This window comes from Echinops telfairi, unplaced genomic scaffold, assembly GCF_000313985.2.
Source record: "Echinops telfairi isolate 266 unplaced genomic scaffold, ASM31398v2 ScPeMD7_3533;HRSCAF=4204_1, whole genome shotgun sequence".
NCBI lineage: Eukaryota > Metazoa > Chordata > Mammalia > Afrosoricida > Tenrecidae > Echinops > Echinops telfairi.
The window spans coordinates 11870576-11888036 of record NW_022107432.1 but is presented as its reverse complement, the minus strand read 5'-3'; the positions used below and the strand labels follow the sequence as shown (position 1 = coordinate 11888036).

At 46.3% G+C, this 17461-nt stretch overlaps 1 protein-coding gene across 1 annotated transcript in view; it reads left to right on the top strand.

Moving 5' to 3' along the window:
* LRRC1 (leucine rich repeat containing 1) overlaps positions 1-17461 on the top strand; it is a 161624-nt gene that overhangs the window by 115465 nt on the left and 28698 nt on the right. The window contains exons 5-10 of the mRNA XM_004696555.2: positions 6367-6423; positions 6725-6788; positions 7204-7278; positions 10287-10431; positions 12877-12995; positions 13403-13486. Of these exons, the coding sequence (XP_004696612.1) occupies positions 6367-6423; positions 6725-6788; positions 7204-7278; positions 10287-10431; positions 12877-12995; positions 13403-13486 (544 nt within the window). The remainder of the gene's footprint in view (positions 1-6366; positions 6424-6724; positions 6789-7203; positions 7279-10286; positions 10432-12876; positions 12996-13402; positions 13487-17461) is intronic.

The window sequence follows — 17461 nt, the reverse complement described above, 5'->3', positions numbered from 1 at the left end:
TTTCTTGTCTCTCGCTCTTTGATCATCGGACCAGTGTGCGGCTGCCTTGCTTGTTCTGTGCCTCAATTTGCAAGCTACACTACCTGTGGGACACCTAACCCGTGGACTGTGTCACTGTAATTTGAGGCCCCTTTAACACCTACCTCGTCACACAATTGGAAGTTACATCTCTGGAGTTGGGGACTGACTGTTGGTGACCTGCCTTGCTGTTTGCTGCCTGTGCCGGGATAGCCTGAATCTCTCTATAGAGGACTGCCTGGCAGCCCCCAAGACTTGAAGGACTGCCAGTGTCTCACAACTGTCTCATGGGAGTGAGTTGCACTGAGCCATTTGTACTGCTTTATAATTTAGTTGTTCATTTCTTGTATTATAAATCTATCTGTATATAATTTAACAGTTCATTTCTTGTGTTATGTATCTATCTTTATAAATATGTATATATATAAAATTATCGGCAATCTGGTTTTATCTCTAGAGAACCCTAACACAGGCACCTTTACTCTTCCCTATAGGATCATGATGAGTCAGAATTGACTCAATGCACTAAGTTTGCTTTGGATATACATGTGTGTATACACACACACACACACACACACACACACAATCCTAACCCTCGCTTAACTGTCTCATTGTCTGACATTTCACATTTACAATAATACTAAAAAATCCACTAGCTGCCTATTCTGTACATTTGCAACATAGCCAAGATTCATGAATGCCTAGGCATGAGGTGAGAGTAATGCTGGCCTTGATGATCATGATTATGGTCCACCCTTGGTGGATGATTAGTGGTTTGGCAGCGATATAGGGAAGTGACTTGGCAGGTACATAATGATGTAGTCACCCTCCATTTTGTTACCTGCTGTGGTCCTCCATTTTCACATAACCACCTACCTCGTCTTTGGAACCTAACAACTGCGTGTGTTTCTGTGGTGTATTGCTCTCCCCATATACATGAAATATACATATTTCTTGTTCACGTTACTTTACTACCTATTCACAAAATTGAAGTAATTCAAGAGTGAACGGTAGCAGAACATAGTACAGTGAACCCTCGCCACTTTGCACTTCAACTTCCGCGGCTTCACTCTATCGTGGTTTTTGCGTAACAGCGCATGCTCTGTCATTACTGCCACTGATTGGCTCATACTGTACATGCTTGATGCCATAAATAATATAATAAATGATAATTGTAATGTCCAAAATGTTTTACTGTATTTCCCCTTTTTCGTTTAATAAATTGGGTAATACGAGTGTAATGGTGACTAAAGGGTGTTTTTTCATGTCCTCTATGCTCTAACTATGAAAATATTTGATTTACAAATAAGGAATCCTACTTCGCCGAATTTCATTTATCACGGTAGGGTCTAGAACCGATTAACCGCGATAAACGAGGGTTCACTGTATTAAAAAATGTGGATTCCTGCATTTGCTTCTTGCAACTTGTGTGAGACCTTGGTCAAGTCTCCTCTATGTTCCTTACTTTTCTCATCTAATAAAGTTTATGGGTAAACATTTAAGATAATATTTGCCTTTATTATAAGTAGGAATAGTAGAGACCAGTCATTCTCACACTGTCTCTCAAGTTGCTAATCTTTTGTCTCATGTAGGTATTAGAAGGCTCTCTTTTGTTTAATGTTTTAAATGAACCCCATACCAAGACGTGCTACCGAGTCCATTCCAGTTCCTGGCCATGCCAGGTGTTTTTAACTTTGTAAAGTGAAGTGGCTGCTAAGTCCGTGTAGAGTATGGCCTTCCGTGGGTCTCCCAGTCATGAAGAGCTTCTGCTCGGATGGAGAGAGAATTGGGTTGAAATTACTTACTCCACCATTTCTCGGTCGTGTGCCCTTTGGCAGATGCTGATCGGAATGCAGTGGTATTGAATCGGTTGTCTTGATGGGGACTCGGGCCGAGTGCAGTGCTGATTGATAATACAGACATACCTTGGAGGTGTTCAGTGGAATGGAAACATGACCCGGACATCAATAGCACTTTGATAAATTTTTAAATATTGTGAGAGTTAGCATTATGATAATGTTTTAAATATGAGTCCCAAAGTGGGCACACCCCGTTGACAAAGTGAGCAGAGTTGATGGACGTAGGGGTGCCACCAACCTTCAGCCTGCTAAAAAGTGCGGTGTCGGCGTGCACGATAAACCGAGGTGTGCCTGTGCTGTATTCCCAAGACCAGGAAGGGAGCTCATGAAGTTCCTCTTTCCTCGCGTTATTGTGTCCGCTCTAATTCTGCATTCAGACTGACGCTGTTTGGGGGGGGGCGCGGCGCATGGAGGACCAGGCTCTGAAGTGCGCTGGCGGGGTTCTGCACGTGGGCCCGTGACCATCCAGGGCCACCCTGATGAGGACCATGCATCTGGTTCTGGTCTACACTCAATTAGTGATCCTCCACACTGAGGGTGATTCGTCCAGACTATCCTGTGAGCTTTAGGTTTATGTGGGAGATGGGGATCTGGGCCAAACGTTTCTTTGCTTTTTCATTCCTTGATGTCCGTGAGTCAGCATGTAGTCAAAACTGGCCAGCAGTACCCACTTGCCTCCCATGCCTGTCTTGGAGCAGGTTTCTGTGGTACAGTGACTATGGTGATCTTTCTGAAGACTGGATAGGACACAGGCTCAGGGAAGGCCCCTGTGCTTGGGGACGAGGCCTGCCCCCAGGAGATAAGGGACGAAACATGTTCTTGTTACAGGATGGGGAAATAGATGATGTTCTAATTGCCGCAGTAGAAGTGTACTCATCTTGGGAGAAATTAAGAGGGAGTAATTCAGAATTTGGAATCAATTTGTTCCAGTGAGGGGCTGGGCCAGGAATTGGAGCTTAGACCTCGGCCTGTCCTATTCCAGTTGTGCTCTTGAGCACTGCCACGTTCATCGACGGACCTATGTCGCCTGATTCTAATGTCTCAGTTTCTCGCTTTTCTTTTTGAGTGTGCAAGAGTGAAAAAGCACTACCTCAGTAAAACTAATTTTATGCACTTTGTTTTTCGTTAATATTTTACTTTTGGAAGTGTAAAAATGTGTTTGGTGGTATTGCACCCTTCCAGCCACACTGTCCCAACACAGTAGAAATGAAGAGGTTTTGTCGTCCGAAGCTCTGTACTTTAATGGGGTAATTGTTATATTGGGCCATGGGTGTGATGGTTGGGGAGTAATTCTTGTAATGTAGGACAGAAAATATCCCATTGTCCGTTTGAGTGGGCAGGATGATAAGGTTTACATACGCACCCCAGATTGATAAGTTTCAGAGACTGGAGGATGCCAGGTCTGGTCAAGGTAGTTGGGGGCAGGGGCTTTGTTATTCGTGGGATTTGAATTGTGACTTTGTTGTAGAGTGCTAGTGACTTGATTTCAACAGTCCGTGACCCTGTATGACAGAGAAGAAGTGTCCAGTAGGGTTGTCTTGACTGTAACCTCTACATGGGCCAATCCCCAGGCTCTTCCCACGGAGCCACTGGGTGGGTGGGAAGAGTCAGCTTTTCAGTTAGCAGCCGAGTTATTGACCGTGTGCTGCCTGACCTAACCTGTTCCCGCTCACAGCGATCAGAGAAGGCAGCAGAACTGCCCCTATGGCTCCCGAAGCTATGAATCTTTACAGAAGCAGACTGCCTCATCTCTCTCCCACCGAGCAAGTGGTGGATTTGAACTGCCAGCCTTTTGGTTAGTGGACCAGCAACCAATCACTGAGCCACCAGGGTTCCTAAAACGATGGAAGGTTCTACCAAGATTGGAACTCCGAATTGCTGGATGTAGGGCAGGCTGTTAACCATTCCTACAAAACCCGGTTGTCTGACTACTAACCCCACTGTGTTGCCACTATGTCTGCAGGCCTCGTTGCTTAGTGCTGGCGGGCTTCTCCTGGGTCTCCTCTGTGCAGCACTCGGCACCAGGCCTGAGCAAAGTTGCTTTTGTCAAAGATGCTTTGACAAGGCTCTGTGATTTAAAGCTGTTTAAGCTAAGGATGTTTTACTCCTTTTAATAGTAGTTGGATGCTCCCAGTTTACCAAACTAGGTGCGAAAATAATGAATGTTGAATAGGAGAATAAGAAAAAAATTCCACCAATGGTTTTACAAACTCCAGAGAGAAAGTAGCCCACTTTTTAGCTTCTTTATAAAACTAGCTAAGAACTACCAGAAAGGTTAGAGCTAAAGTAAAACTCCTATAGTTGAGTATGCATTGAGCTGTTGACTACAAGGTCGGCAGTTCAAAGCCCTGGGAGGAAGATGATACATTCTACTCCCACAGAGATTTGCAGCCCAGGAGGGGTAGTGATTATGTGTTGGGCTGCTAACTGCAAGGTCGGCAGTACAAAGCTACCAGTTCAAAACCACCCTGGGAGAAAGAAGGGATTTTCTACTCCCCTGGAGAGTCACCATCTCAGAAACACACAGGGTCTCCAGGATGTCATCGTGAGTCATGATAGACCCAGTGGTACGAGTTTTAAGTTTTATTTTTAATGTTGTCAGTTGCTTTGGAGTTGACTTTGGCTCATGTTGACTCCCATGAATTTCAGAATAGAATTGTTCTCTGTAGGGTTTTCAATGGCTGGGGTTTTTTTTTTAAGACCTAGGTTACCATTCTTGCTTCCAAGCGATCTCTGATTGGACTTAAAATATGGACTTTTCAGATAGCAGCCAAGGATATTGTTTGCCCTACCCAGGAACCCCATTTAAAATGGTACTTGCCACCATTTTTGCCGCAGATGGGTTTAGAAGTCGATACTGGAGGGGTGGGGGCGGGGGTCTTCCCTCCTCCTCCCCTTTATCTCATATACATTGACAAGAGAAGGTCAAGTCAGATTGATGACACTTCCCAACAAGTTACATTTCACTGGGAAAACATAGGCACTCAATTCATACACATATCAACAGTACTGTTGAGTTAAAAAAAGGTAGACTTGAGTAGAGATCAAGGTTTATTAGTGGTTACCAATGATGGGTGTGAGGGTGGGGGGAAGAAAGTCAAAACATGGAGGTGATCCTGAGCCCTGAAGAGAGCAGGAAGACATTGGGGGTGGTTCACGTGCTGGTTGGAGAATACGAGGGACACAATTCATGTCACTGAATTGGACACATGAATTTTGTTGATGTAGCAAATGCTTTATTACTCATGCTTTTACCAATATAAAATGGTTTAAAATATAGTTTTGTACTTATTTATTTATTATTGCTTTCACTGTGAACACTTTTATTCTTCAGCTCCCTGAAACTATAGAAAGAGATAGAGAACTTGTGCAGAATTTCTGAATTCATTTCCTGGTGGGCAGGTTTTAAGCCTGTATAGATATGGTCCGCCCGAATCAAATTGACATTTTCTTATGTCCAGTAACCAGCTGTTAGGACACATGATCCTGGCTCGTCTTTCGGAAGTCAGGAGAAGAGAGGGTTAAAGCAGATTAGTGTTGGGTTAATGCCTGACTCCTGTATTCCGTATGCTCCCAAGTGAAATGCTTCCACACTGGAATCTTACCGTGACACTATTAGCAGAAGCCGGCGTTTGGGTCAGTTCAGAGCTTAGCACAGTACCTGTTAGGTGGTAGGTAGATTGATCCCATGTTTTCTGAATCACTGCATTGTACCAGTGCCCCATACACAAATATGTCGGGGTGTCTGGTGATGCAGAACTATCCCCACCTGTCAAAATCTGACCCAAATAATTGGTGTCAGGGGAGAACATCTGTCTCTTTGCACCAGGCTCCAAATAGTCACGATTCCACCTGAGAGGCCATGGAACATCGTTCAGGGTTTTAATAAAAATAAAAGCAGCATGATTATTGTTCCCATTAGTGCTGTCCATCTTGTGTCCCAGGCAGTGGGAAAGGTGCATGATCACATTATCCCTGATGCATCTCACTGGAAATTACTCCCAGAGTGTCTCAATCTGAAGAGGTGCACTTGGATTCTCTGGACTGAGATGTAAAATAGGGACGGTGCCCCCCTCATGTTTGGACAGAGAGCTCTGAGCCCTGGGAGATTAAAGATGTTTTCATGGACCAACACCCATTTTTGACATCCTAGAGTTGGGAAGCACAGATCTGGCTTCTATCTTGGGCCCCAGGAATGGTGGTTGTCTAATGGCTCTTGAGTCATTGCCACGTTCCACAAGCACAAAGCAATTGAATAAGGATGCCTATTGGTCATGGCCTACTGCTCTTTGTATTTGTAATGTTAAATTTGGGGAGCTAGAGGATGTGTTTGTTTTGGTGGGGAGGCGGTGGTAACACATATTTCTACCCTAGGAAATGACCGACACATCTTGATTAAGAGTTGCTGGCTGGGTGCGTATATGGGGGAGCTGCAGAAGGGAGAATCTCAAGAATGTTTCCTTATGTGTTCTCTTCTGTTCATTTCTAGTCTTTACAACCTGGCGTCCCTGGAACTCAGAGAGAATCTTCTTACTTATCTACCTGAGTGAGTCTCTGTGGAAACTTAAAAGGGATTTTTGTCTGGAGGGAATTTCTTCTTGTATGAAATTTTTCAGAACTGTCAAAAAGATTCTGTGTTATTTGGGAAGTTTGGACGATGTGAGTCTTCTCATAGTAGTCCTGCCTGTGTAATACTTTACTTCCATAGACACATAAAGGATTTTAATTTTGAAAAACTAGTGCAGGTGAAGAGTACCATGCTTTTCTGAATTTCTACGTGAACTGCTGGATGGCCTATCCCACCCCTCCCCACCCTCACCTGTTTGTTTGTTTGTTTGTTTTAATAGTTCTCTTACCCAGCTACGGAGACTAGAAGAGCTCGATTTAGGAAACAATGAGATATATATTTTGGTAAGTCTGTAGTAGGGAGATTGGAATTTAAGGTATCCTAAGTTATCACAAGATACTTTAGGGAGAGGTGTAGGGACGCTTACAAGTGAATATTCGTACAGGCATGAGTGGGAGGTGTGACGAATGTGCTGCTTTTCATGCAGGTTAAGAATGATGATTTGGGTGGGGTTAGGGGCATTGTCAGGACGGGGGTGGCAGGTGAGGTAGAAGTGACTGACATTTCTGGGAGAAGTAGGGAACACTTCAGAAGGGGAGCTTGAAACTGGACAAGTCTCAGCAAACTTCTGCTGTTGTTTCCAATCATTGATGGAAAATTAGAACCTCCCCCATTTTACAAAATTCCTCCCCCCACCTTTTTTAATGGAAGACTGAAAACTAGGCCTTACCACCCCTAATGTTATTTTTATTGTTTCAGCCAGAATCGATCGGGGCTCTGGTGCACCTAAAGGATCTCTGGTTGGATGGAAATCAGCTGTCAGAATTACCTCAGGTAGGTGGTTTCTCCCTAATGTCCTTCTCCCGACGGAAGACGGCAGCAATCAGGATGAAGCTCAGGGCTTCCTTGGGGCTGTATGAGCTTCACAATGTGATCCTGAAAACCCAGAACGCTGGCTGGAAAAGCACAATTGGACAAATACGTTGACCGTTCGTCTTTCTCCATCGCTATTGAAAACTGAAGCCCATCACTCCTGAGGTAGCGAGTATCTCCCTTAGTTTCTGAAGTGTTTTGTTTCACTCTTGCCGGCCCTATTGTTGACCTCAAGCCCAGCGGATTTATCCGTTACCAGGGTCCCTTGTTCTGTCAGGCATTGTGATGGGCCACGTGCTCTGCGGTCATTGTAGCTACCCAGCGCCCTGTCATACTTAATGTGAAAGCAATGCTTATTTTCTTTTTTATTTTTCAAATATTGCTTATGGTTTTCCTGGCATGTCCTGATACTTGAGTTTTTGCTCCTGTCTCCAAGTGTGAGAACCAGTGGCTCCCAATGGACCTTCAGACAGACTCCTGGGTGAACAGTCGTGTTGTGCATTCTAGTAAGCAAAACCACTTCCTTTCTGGTAACAGGAGGAGAACATCCTAAACAAAAACAAAAACCTCACAAATGAACGTTTCTGTGTACTCCGCGGTCTCCTGCCACGTTATTTGACTTTAATTTTGATGGAGCTTTATTCTCCTGAACATCTCGCAGGCAGGCTGTCAGGTCAGCGTGCATTCCATACGGTGGGTGCTTGTGTTTCAAAGCCCCTCTGATATTTTCTCTGCCCTCCCAGGTGCCCTGGCTGTGCACTGGAAGTGGGGGGTGCCATACCATCAGAGGGGCGAGTAGCACGAGAAGAAAGGACTTAAGTGAAGAAGGTCCAGCTGTCCTAGTTTAGCTCTGAGATAGCGCTGAACTCATCAGGACTAACTGAGCGAAGACACTCATTTGAGTCTCTGGGAGGTGTCTTGAAGGGGTAGGCACTGGACGAGCCACCCAAGGTGCGAGGCCCAAACCCAGCAGGCATCACCTTGGACTAAAGACCTGTTGATTTGCTGCCCAAAGGCCCGGCCTGGAAATCCCTCGGGAGCAGTTCGACTCAACCCCAGCAGGGTCGCTGTGGCCTGCTGTTTTGTTTTGTGTTTCTGACTGTACTTGAGAAAGGACATGGATCGGCAGTGGCCATGGGCGAAGGTTTGACGAATACGTGGACTTATCTAAGACATTGTCTGCGGAAGCCTGATGGAGAGAATACTGGTTATTTTAGAGTCAGAACCAAACCCACATCAATCCAATTGTATTCCAACACATCAATTTCTGAGACTATAAAGCTTTGCAGGAACGGATAGCCTCATCTTACTCCCTTAAAGGGGCTGGTGGATGTTAACCACCAACCTTGTGGTTAGGAGCCCAATGCCTAACCCACAGCCAAAGGATGGGGAATGGAAAATACCAGGAAGCTCCCTGGAAAATAATTTCTAAAACCCCAGCTGTGGATCATGAAGTGAGGGAGAGTGTGTGCATATACAGAAAGCAAAATAAATCCGTCAATCAGACTCCCTGTCATCAAGCCCACTCTGACTTAGGGCAACCCCATAGGACAGGGTAGAACTGCCCCTATGGGTTTCTGAGGCTGTACATCTTTACAGGAGCAGACAGCCTCACCTTTCTCCCACAGAGTAGCTTGTGGGTTCAAACTGCTGACCTTGTGGGTAGCAGCAATGGGTTATGCATTGGGCTGCTAGGAAAAAGCATTGTTAAAGGGAATTACTGAGTAGTCAAACGACTTTAGGGGGTCAGTCTTGAAATGTAGTCTGGTTTCCTATAGACAGGAAATACCAGACTGAGATCACAGAGTTCATGCTAGTTAGAAGATAGGCTGGAAAAAATAGATCAGACCAAAGGACGGAAACCCTGCACCCCAGACTGAGGAATGTGTGTTCACACCGACGACGTCAGGCAGTCCCAGGTTGTTTTGAGTAGAGAGTGCTGTGGTTACACGGCTAGATCTGTGCCTTAGAAGGGAGTTTAGGAAGTACAGTTTCCAGGATGGATTTGGGAGTCCAAGAGAGGCTGAGCTCACAATCCTGCGAGTAGGAATCTAAATAGGGGCAGGGAGTGTAGAAAAGAGGTGGAGTCAAATACAAGCAACAAATCTATAAGGATGTGTATGTTCAATCGGAAGATCAGATTGCTCTTAAACTGAATGTGAAATTCACCAAGGAACCTTCCCCAGTCCTGGACAGACTGTTTTCTTAGTAGGCAGCATGCATATCTCTCCTGTTGACACTAAGGATATGCAGATGAATGTATGTTCCTGCTTTGCCAAAGAGCAATCACATTGATGTTTGTCATAACAAGTACTACCTGTTACTCAGGTCTCTAAACTCACTGTTGAGTCAAGGCCAACTCTTAGTGACCCCATGGGGTAGGGTAGAACTGTCCCTGTGAGTTTCTGAGGAAGTAGAAAGCCCAGTCTTTCTCCTGAGCAGCGGTTGTTGGTTTTGAACTGCTAATCTTGTGGACCTAAACTCAACCCGTCACCACTACCCCACCAGAGCTGGGTCTCCCTGCCTCTCACTGGAGAACTATAACTTGGGTGGTTTCCTACCCAGAGCAAATCTCAGAGTCAGCCTGGAGTGTACGCTGTTTATGAGCGATGGATTCTAAACTGGGAAAACTGGATTCCAGCCTCCTTTTTCCCTCTTTGTGTGACCTTGAAGCCATTTGTTCTCACTGGCATTAGCTTTCTTGTCTGTTGCGTGAGCATGAAGGTGGAGGGCTTGGCATCTCTCCCAGCAGCTCTTAGTCATTGATTCCTGCAGCATGCCAATTCCACCCAAGGGAGCTCTGCAGTTTTAGAGCCCCACCCTCCCCACTTCTACGTGTGATTTAGATGTCCACCAAAGCATACATCCTGGGGACGACGTCGGGATTCAAACGTAACAAATCCCTGTTAGCAAATGACCTCCCTGTTAATGTTGACACACGCTTCTCCTTTTCTACCTATTTGGTGTAGGAAATAGGAAACCTGAAGAGCCTGCTGTGCTTGGATGTCTCAGAAAACAGGTTGGAAAGACTTCCTGAAGAGATCAGCGGCCTGACTTCATTAACAGATTTAGTCATCTCCCAGAACTTATTAGAAGCAGTTCCTGATGGCATTGGTAAGTATGGGAACTCACTGGCTCCCGAGGGCACTGGCAGCGGCCGGCAGCCGTGGGAGCACACTCTGCTGTGCTGGGAGAGGCTCCTCACAGTGCTCTTGTTGCTCATTTGCTTTTAAAGAATGTGGAAATCAAAGAATAAGCAACACAACTAAAGTTTCTCCGAATGCAAGCATTCCTGTTGTCCTGCTGGGGTAGCAATTATAGGGATTATTACTTATGAGGGCTGACTCATAGCCACTTCATCGGCACCTTGTCTCGAGTGATTTCAGCCGAGGTGAAGCCCAAATGATAGCATGTGCTTTAGCCAGATGAGCAGTCCCTGAGAATGTTCTTGCTCAGCATCCAAGGGAAGATAGGAGACCTTAACTCCTTAACGCGAGGCGGAGAGAAGGAGCTGTAAAAGGAAACGTGTGGTGCTAGAGCAGAGCCTGTCGGTCTGTGAGAAACTGTCCTCCCCTGGGCCAGTCTCTGCTGTTTCCTTTCGAATGATCAGTCCACACCATTTCCTCTACTGTAAAGGAACGCGGTCCTGTGTGAGAAAATAAACTCAAAACAGAACAGGCATAAGCAGATATGGACTGGAACTTCCAACTTAAGCAGAGCCACGTGCAAATTTTAAGGAACCATCTTTAACCCTACAGTGGTTATAAGATTGCTGTCTTTGACCTTCAATTATCTTTTATTCAGGACATCAAAGGAAGCGCTTGAAGGGGTCTTCAATAGCAGGGAAAGCTGTACAACAGAGGTTTACTTCCTTTTTAGTGTTAGGTCAAGATAAAAGTGTTAGCCACTGAGTAGGAAGGCTGGCATTGACTCTTTGGTAAGGCCAGTTGCAAAATTGATGGGGGCTCTGACTCTAGGTGTACATGTTTAGTAAGACCCAGACGTGGCCTTGAAAGCAGTTGTAGGAACTGGGATGATTTTGCTTGGAGTACAGAGAGCTAGGAGACGTGAGATGGCTGCCTTTGAAGCATTTGGAGGTGAGTGGTTAAGTGCTCATTTGCTAACAGAAAGGTCAGTGGTTTGAACCCACCAGCAGCTCCATGGGAGAAAGTGAGGCCGTCAGCTCCCATAAAGACGTACAGTGTAGAAACCCAAAGGAGCAGTTCCAGTCCATCCTCTAGGGCTGCTCTGAGTCGAATGGACTTGGTGGCAGTGAGTATAAGGCCACCGGCATCGGAATCCCCTCATTGGCATATAACAGCAGCCTCATACAGACAGCAATGCACCCAGCACCATGGTACATAGTGACCTAGCAATCTGCCTCTAGAAAGGCTCCAGCCCAGATTATACCCCATGGAGCAAATCCATGCAGCACTTTTGGTGGTTTGGTATAACTCCAGTTGTTGGGGAAAGAAAGGATTGTGAATTTCAATTAAAGCAAGGACTTTTAAAAAACTCTAAAAGAGCCTTCTCACAAGTTAGATTTGGTGGCTTAGTGGTGGTAGGAGTACTTGTCAGCACAAGTATTCCGGGAGAGGCGGGAAGATCCCTCACCAGTGCTGCTGGCTGCTCAGGAGCCCCTCCTGTCCTGGGGTGAAGATCTTTCAATTCTGAGCTCGGCTGCCTCTTCTGCGAGGGAGGGCAGGTGAAAACCCTAGGGGGACAGGTCGTGGATTATGCTAAATAAATGGAGCTCTGGAAACATTGATTTCTTCCTCCTTGCCCTGTAGCTGCAAACGAGGCAAGTGGTTCTCTGTGGGGAACATGCCCCTTTCTCCAGCTTTCTGTCTCTCTCAAGGAGGGGCTGCTTTCCAGAGAAAGGGTCCTCAGGCCAGTGCTGTGACTTTGAGGAGGAATTGAGGGTCGACTGAGAGATTGAGGGTTTCTGTCAGTCAGGGGGGGACCCTGAAAAGGCGTTAGCAATACGCCTTCATCTCTGTCCCCCATGGGCATCACCAGCAAGTTGAGTGTTCCTGCTTTGTGTGAAATAGACTCAGCCCTCAAAGACTACCACCCCCTTCTGCACATACCGCAACAGTGAGTTACAGGGATTTTCTCTGAGTCACTTTTGTTCATGGGTGTTTTAAGGAGCCACAGCATATTGCTTTTAATAAAGACGATCCTCACCATAAGGCAAAAATCCCTCTCATGCATACACGAAGCTCCTTCTGGGCTACCTCAAAGATCCAGCAAGAGCCAGCCATTTGTTTTTCCTCCGGCTGGGCTGGTAAGACATTTTTTAGATGAAATACGATGATTTGAAAATAATTTGCTACTGATTGCTGGCCATTTTGGATGTTCTAACAAATAGCTTGGCTCTGGCCTCTGAGTGCCCAAGAGAGCCTAGTAACAGTTTCCTGACTTAAAAGCCAGCGTGAGGAAAATAGGGAGCTCACAGTCGGAGGCAAAACAACAGCAGCAGCAGCAGCAGCAGGTGGCCAATGCCAAGTGGTGACTAGAGGGCCCAGTGGCTGATGAGCTTAAATCACCTTCTTCCAGGGAAACTGAAGAAGCTGTCCATCTTGAAGGTGGATCAGAACAGACTCACCCAGTTGCCTGAGGCGGTCGGGGACTGCGAGAGCCTCACGGAGTTGGTTCTGACGGAAAATCGGCTCCTGGTGAGTGTGGTTTGTCCCGGGACACAGGCCCTTAGAGTGTGCGCTTGCACTAGGAGGGGCCTTCAGTGTGCTGGCGGAAAAGCTCCACTGTCTTTCCATTCCGTCTGCCTGTGAACTTTCTGACACCCCTGGAGGGTGCAGATTCTCACTCACGTTGAAGAGGCCCTATCCATTTATTCCTGTGACAGCTGGCCCTTTGACTTACTTTCACTGGTACATACTAAAGCCCCAATCAACATTAACAATATTGATTCTCCAACCCTGAAATGAGTATTACAAATGTCTAATTTCATGCCAGGAAGGTCTGTTGCTTAAACCCTTGAAACTCTCTCTCGTAAACAACATTAACAGCAACAAAAACAAACTATGAACTCTGTAGCGTCATAATAAAACCTTTCTTTTCACAGGCCTTACCTAAGAGCATCGGAAAACTTAAGAAGCTGAGCAACTTGAATGCAGATCGAAATAAATTGCTGTCTTTACCAAAAGAGGTATGTGCTTTGAAAGAAGTCCGGGTAATATGGACGGCGTGCCCGGTATTTTTCAAGATGCAAACGTGCGTGTAGGGATAAAGCTGATCTACGGGATTCGATCAGAAAAAGATCGTCAGTGATGTTAAAGAGAACAGATGGGTTCTGGTGATTCTGAGCAGTGTTGGGAAAGGTGGCTTGATAAGATTTTAAATGGGAAGAAGAAAGAGACCCAAGCTCGGGCTCGATTGATGTGCAGTGATTGGCAGCAGTGCATACGTTAGGCTTTGGGGCAGGGGAGGTGGATGGCTTTGGGTTTGATTTTTGAGTTTAATGTTAAATTCTACCCCACCCCCACCCCCCAACATGGACACATTGTGGGAGAGTCACTTCTGGTCACGGTGGGAAACCCCATGTGTGTCAGAGCAGAGCCCTGCAGGGTTTTCAATGACTGTCACTTCCACAAAGACAGATTCCCTTTATTCCAGTGGTTATCAACCTTTATGGTGACCCCCCAACCATAAAATTATTTTTGTTGCTACTTCATTACTGTAATTTTGCTACTGTTAGGAATCAGGCGACCCCTGTGAAAGGGTCGTTCAGCTCCCACAGGTTGAGAACCGCAGCTTTATTCCCTGGCACTGCTGTGAGGATTCACAACTCCAACCTGTCCCTCAGGCCATTGAAATGCAAAAAACGAGATCTCCAGGCAACCTTAATTCTGATCATCGGTTTGCACTGGGCGCGCTGGTGCCCACAGTGAACGTGGTGACCTCTTCACGAAGGCAAGCGTACGTACAGAGGAAGGCGAGTGGGAAGTTCAAGCCAGGGTCCGGGGACATGTTTCTCAGTCGGTGCTGCAAGCAAGCAAGCGAAAAGAACTGTCCCCCTCCACCCAGCCTGTGGGCAGTGAAGGCATTCTGTGGGAGGAGATGCTCCAAGTAGGGAGGAAGTGTGTGGTAGATCAAACGAGGACGTGTCTGGCACGCCGTGGAGAAAGACGACTTATGTTCTCTGTGGAAATAGGAGGACACATTTGAGAAGGGAAATGCCAAATTTGATATTTTATTATTAGTCGAGCCTGAAACTAAGCTTAAGCTGTGTGTGTGTGTGTGTGTGTGTGTGTGTAAAGGGTTGTAGGTGGGGGAGACTGGGCATTAGATAAATTGCTGATGAGCCCCTTCGCCTTGGCTGGGGCCTCACATACGGTTTGTTTCTTTCTTTGATAAGATTGTGAATCAGGTCCAATGTCTACCTTTGTAGCATGTCTACATATTTCTCCTTAGGACCCTTTCCATCATCCAACTAGGATTAATTTAGAAGTTGCCAGCCAGCCAACTGGAACTCGGGGGAGGGGCGTCCTTATTTTTCTCGGGCTCCTCTAAACGGTGTCTTTCCTTTCCTCAGTTGCTGTCTTGCCCCACGTGCCATCTCTGCGAAGGCGGCCAGAGCCGACCTCCTGGCCTGTAGTGCTCCTAGTCCTCACCAGGCCCCAGTGCAAGCGTGCAGGTCTTTGTTGTCAATGTGATATGCTGAATATCCTCTCTGACAATGGAGATGCTTTCCAGAGGACGGCTTAAAGCTAGCTCTCCATTTAACTAGGACACAACTACCAATCAAACCAATCCAAACTCGCTCACTGAGTCAGAGCTCACTCAGAGACCCCTGCGGGTTTCTGAGACTGTAATTTGACGGGAGTATTAAGCCCAATCTTTCTTCTGAGGAGCTGCAGGTGGCTTCGAACTGCCCACCATGTGGGTCACTGCCCAGTGCATAACCACTACACCACCAGGGCTCCCAGGTCACAACTACCAGACCGCCAATCAAAGCATCTCGGCTGTTGTCCCAAAGCAGTAAACCAAAACACAGAGGGAGTAGTCTGAACTTTTTTCCTGGATGTGAGTGGTACAGGTAGATGAGAAACACATTAGCCACATCAACACGCCCAAGAGGCACAGACGGTCACGAGCCTATTCCTTCCCTGTACAAGGAGTGGCTTCCCTTGACTCCTGTGTAAACTTGGCTTTCTCAGGTCAGGACAAGTTCTTCGCTTTATGGATGAGGACACAGGCCCAGTGAGACGTTCTCCTTACCAGCTCTCATTCCAGAGAGTCCAGCCGACAGCACCGCTCTTCCACTGGCAGTACAAAGAAGGCGCCTCGCCAGGGAGACCGGGAGGGCTCGTCAAGAGCCCTGTTTGGCAGAGATTGGTCAAATAATCTTTGCTTTGGACATTGTGTTTGTTTGAACATTGTGATTTGTTGCCCCAATCCTTGTTAAGGCAAACGCTGAGCAGAGCACTTTTAAGCTTCACGTTTGTTCCCAGTGGGTTCGACGTGGCCTCCCCCGCCCCACTTGCCTAGCCCTTTTTGTCTCTGCCCCTCTTCCCACAGGCCCACATGCTGGACAAGAACTTGGGGAGTGTGTTTTTACCAAACCTCCCCATCTCCTTATCATCAGTCCCCTTTTCACTTTAAAGGAGTGCTGTTAGCGCTTGTCAATCTGCCTGTCCTGGTGTGCTCGGTGGTGTGTGCATGTAAGTGTACTAGAGCAGTTTTTCATGCTTTTAGAAGTGGAAATATTTCCAGCCTCAAAACACTTCAGCGACTGCATTTTGTCCATTTCCCAGGGACTGCTGACTTAGCCCTGTGCACTTGGAGCTTTAGGAGGGACCGTTCTGTGCCTGTTCCCTTGTCTGCTGGGTAGAGCACGGGTGGTTTAAGATGTTGGAGAGGTTCAATCTCTCCGACCACGCTTTCACCCCTCCTCAGATGCACTCAGCTCCCATGAGGGGAAATGCAGGTAGCACACGTTTCTAAATCTGCTGCAGGTCCGCCTGGTGTAACCAGAACAGACCAACGGTTGGGCACTTGCCCCTGACCACGGGAGAGCCTCCCCGGCTTGCACTGCATAGTGTTGTATAGGGCAGCACCGTCATGCCCTGAGTTTCTGGTCAGTGTAGTAAAGGCACTGTGACTGTCCATGCGCTCCTGTACACCCTGCTTCCCAGCTTGCTACCCTCGGATGTAATCCTACAAGTCCCTGACTGATTCTTTTGCTTCAAAATCTGTATGACTTTGATTGGAACAATTCAGTTGCGTGTATGCCAAACCTCAACTGAAATGCTGGCCAATTCAATGGATTGGCCGAAAGTCCGTACTAGCAATGATCACTATTGGTCTATTCTTTTTTTTCCCTGGTGATAGAAACTTAATTTTTATTTGCTAGTGGTTTATTCTTGTTCACTGTCCAGTTCTCTCCAACCCCCACCTTTTGTCTTTTATTATTTGAAATTTGACGTTACTTCCTACTGTCAGTTTTATGGCACAACTCCCTAGTCTCATAGCAGCATTCTTAGCATTTTTTTTTCCGCTTTCCCAATGGTGAATGGGAATATGTTTGTGCTGTGTGGGTCACAATAATGGATTCTGTTTGTGTTTTGTGTTACTTGTAGCAAACATTTGCAAATCAATGAATGTCTCTTGTTTTCTTAATTGTTTGCTGCTTGGACATTTAGAAAAGTCAGGTAATCTTGTGACCTTGTAAGTATGGTTCAGACCTGAGTTGCCTCTCTCCCTTCCGTGTTGCTTCTGACATGCATGCAGACTCACCTGGGCTGGCTGCTTCATGTGCTCTTCATCATCAGCTGGTGGACCTTGTCCTTTAGATTCATTCTGTTTGTTCTGAAATAACTGCATGGCCTGGGGGGACCTCATTTTGTTTTGTGTTTATGAGATTTGTTCAGACGATTTTTCCCCAAAGAATGCGTTTCTGTGAAATACATGTTAAGTTATTCAGAAGTTCTGAAAGGCATCATCATTTGGCAGTTCCATCTGTGTTCACTGGATTGTCGTTTGTTTGCACTTTTCTATCTCCAAAGGAAAAACTAGATTTATGTCCTTTGTGAAATGTGGCACGCGCCTGATGTTTCATCTTTTGTTTCTCGTCCTGTTGCTTCTGGGGAAAGGAGAAGTTCTAAAAACAAAACAAACAAAA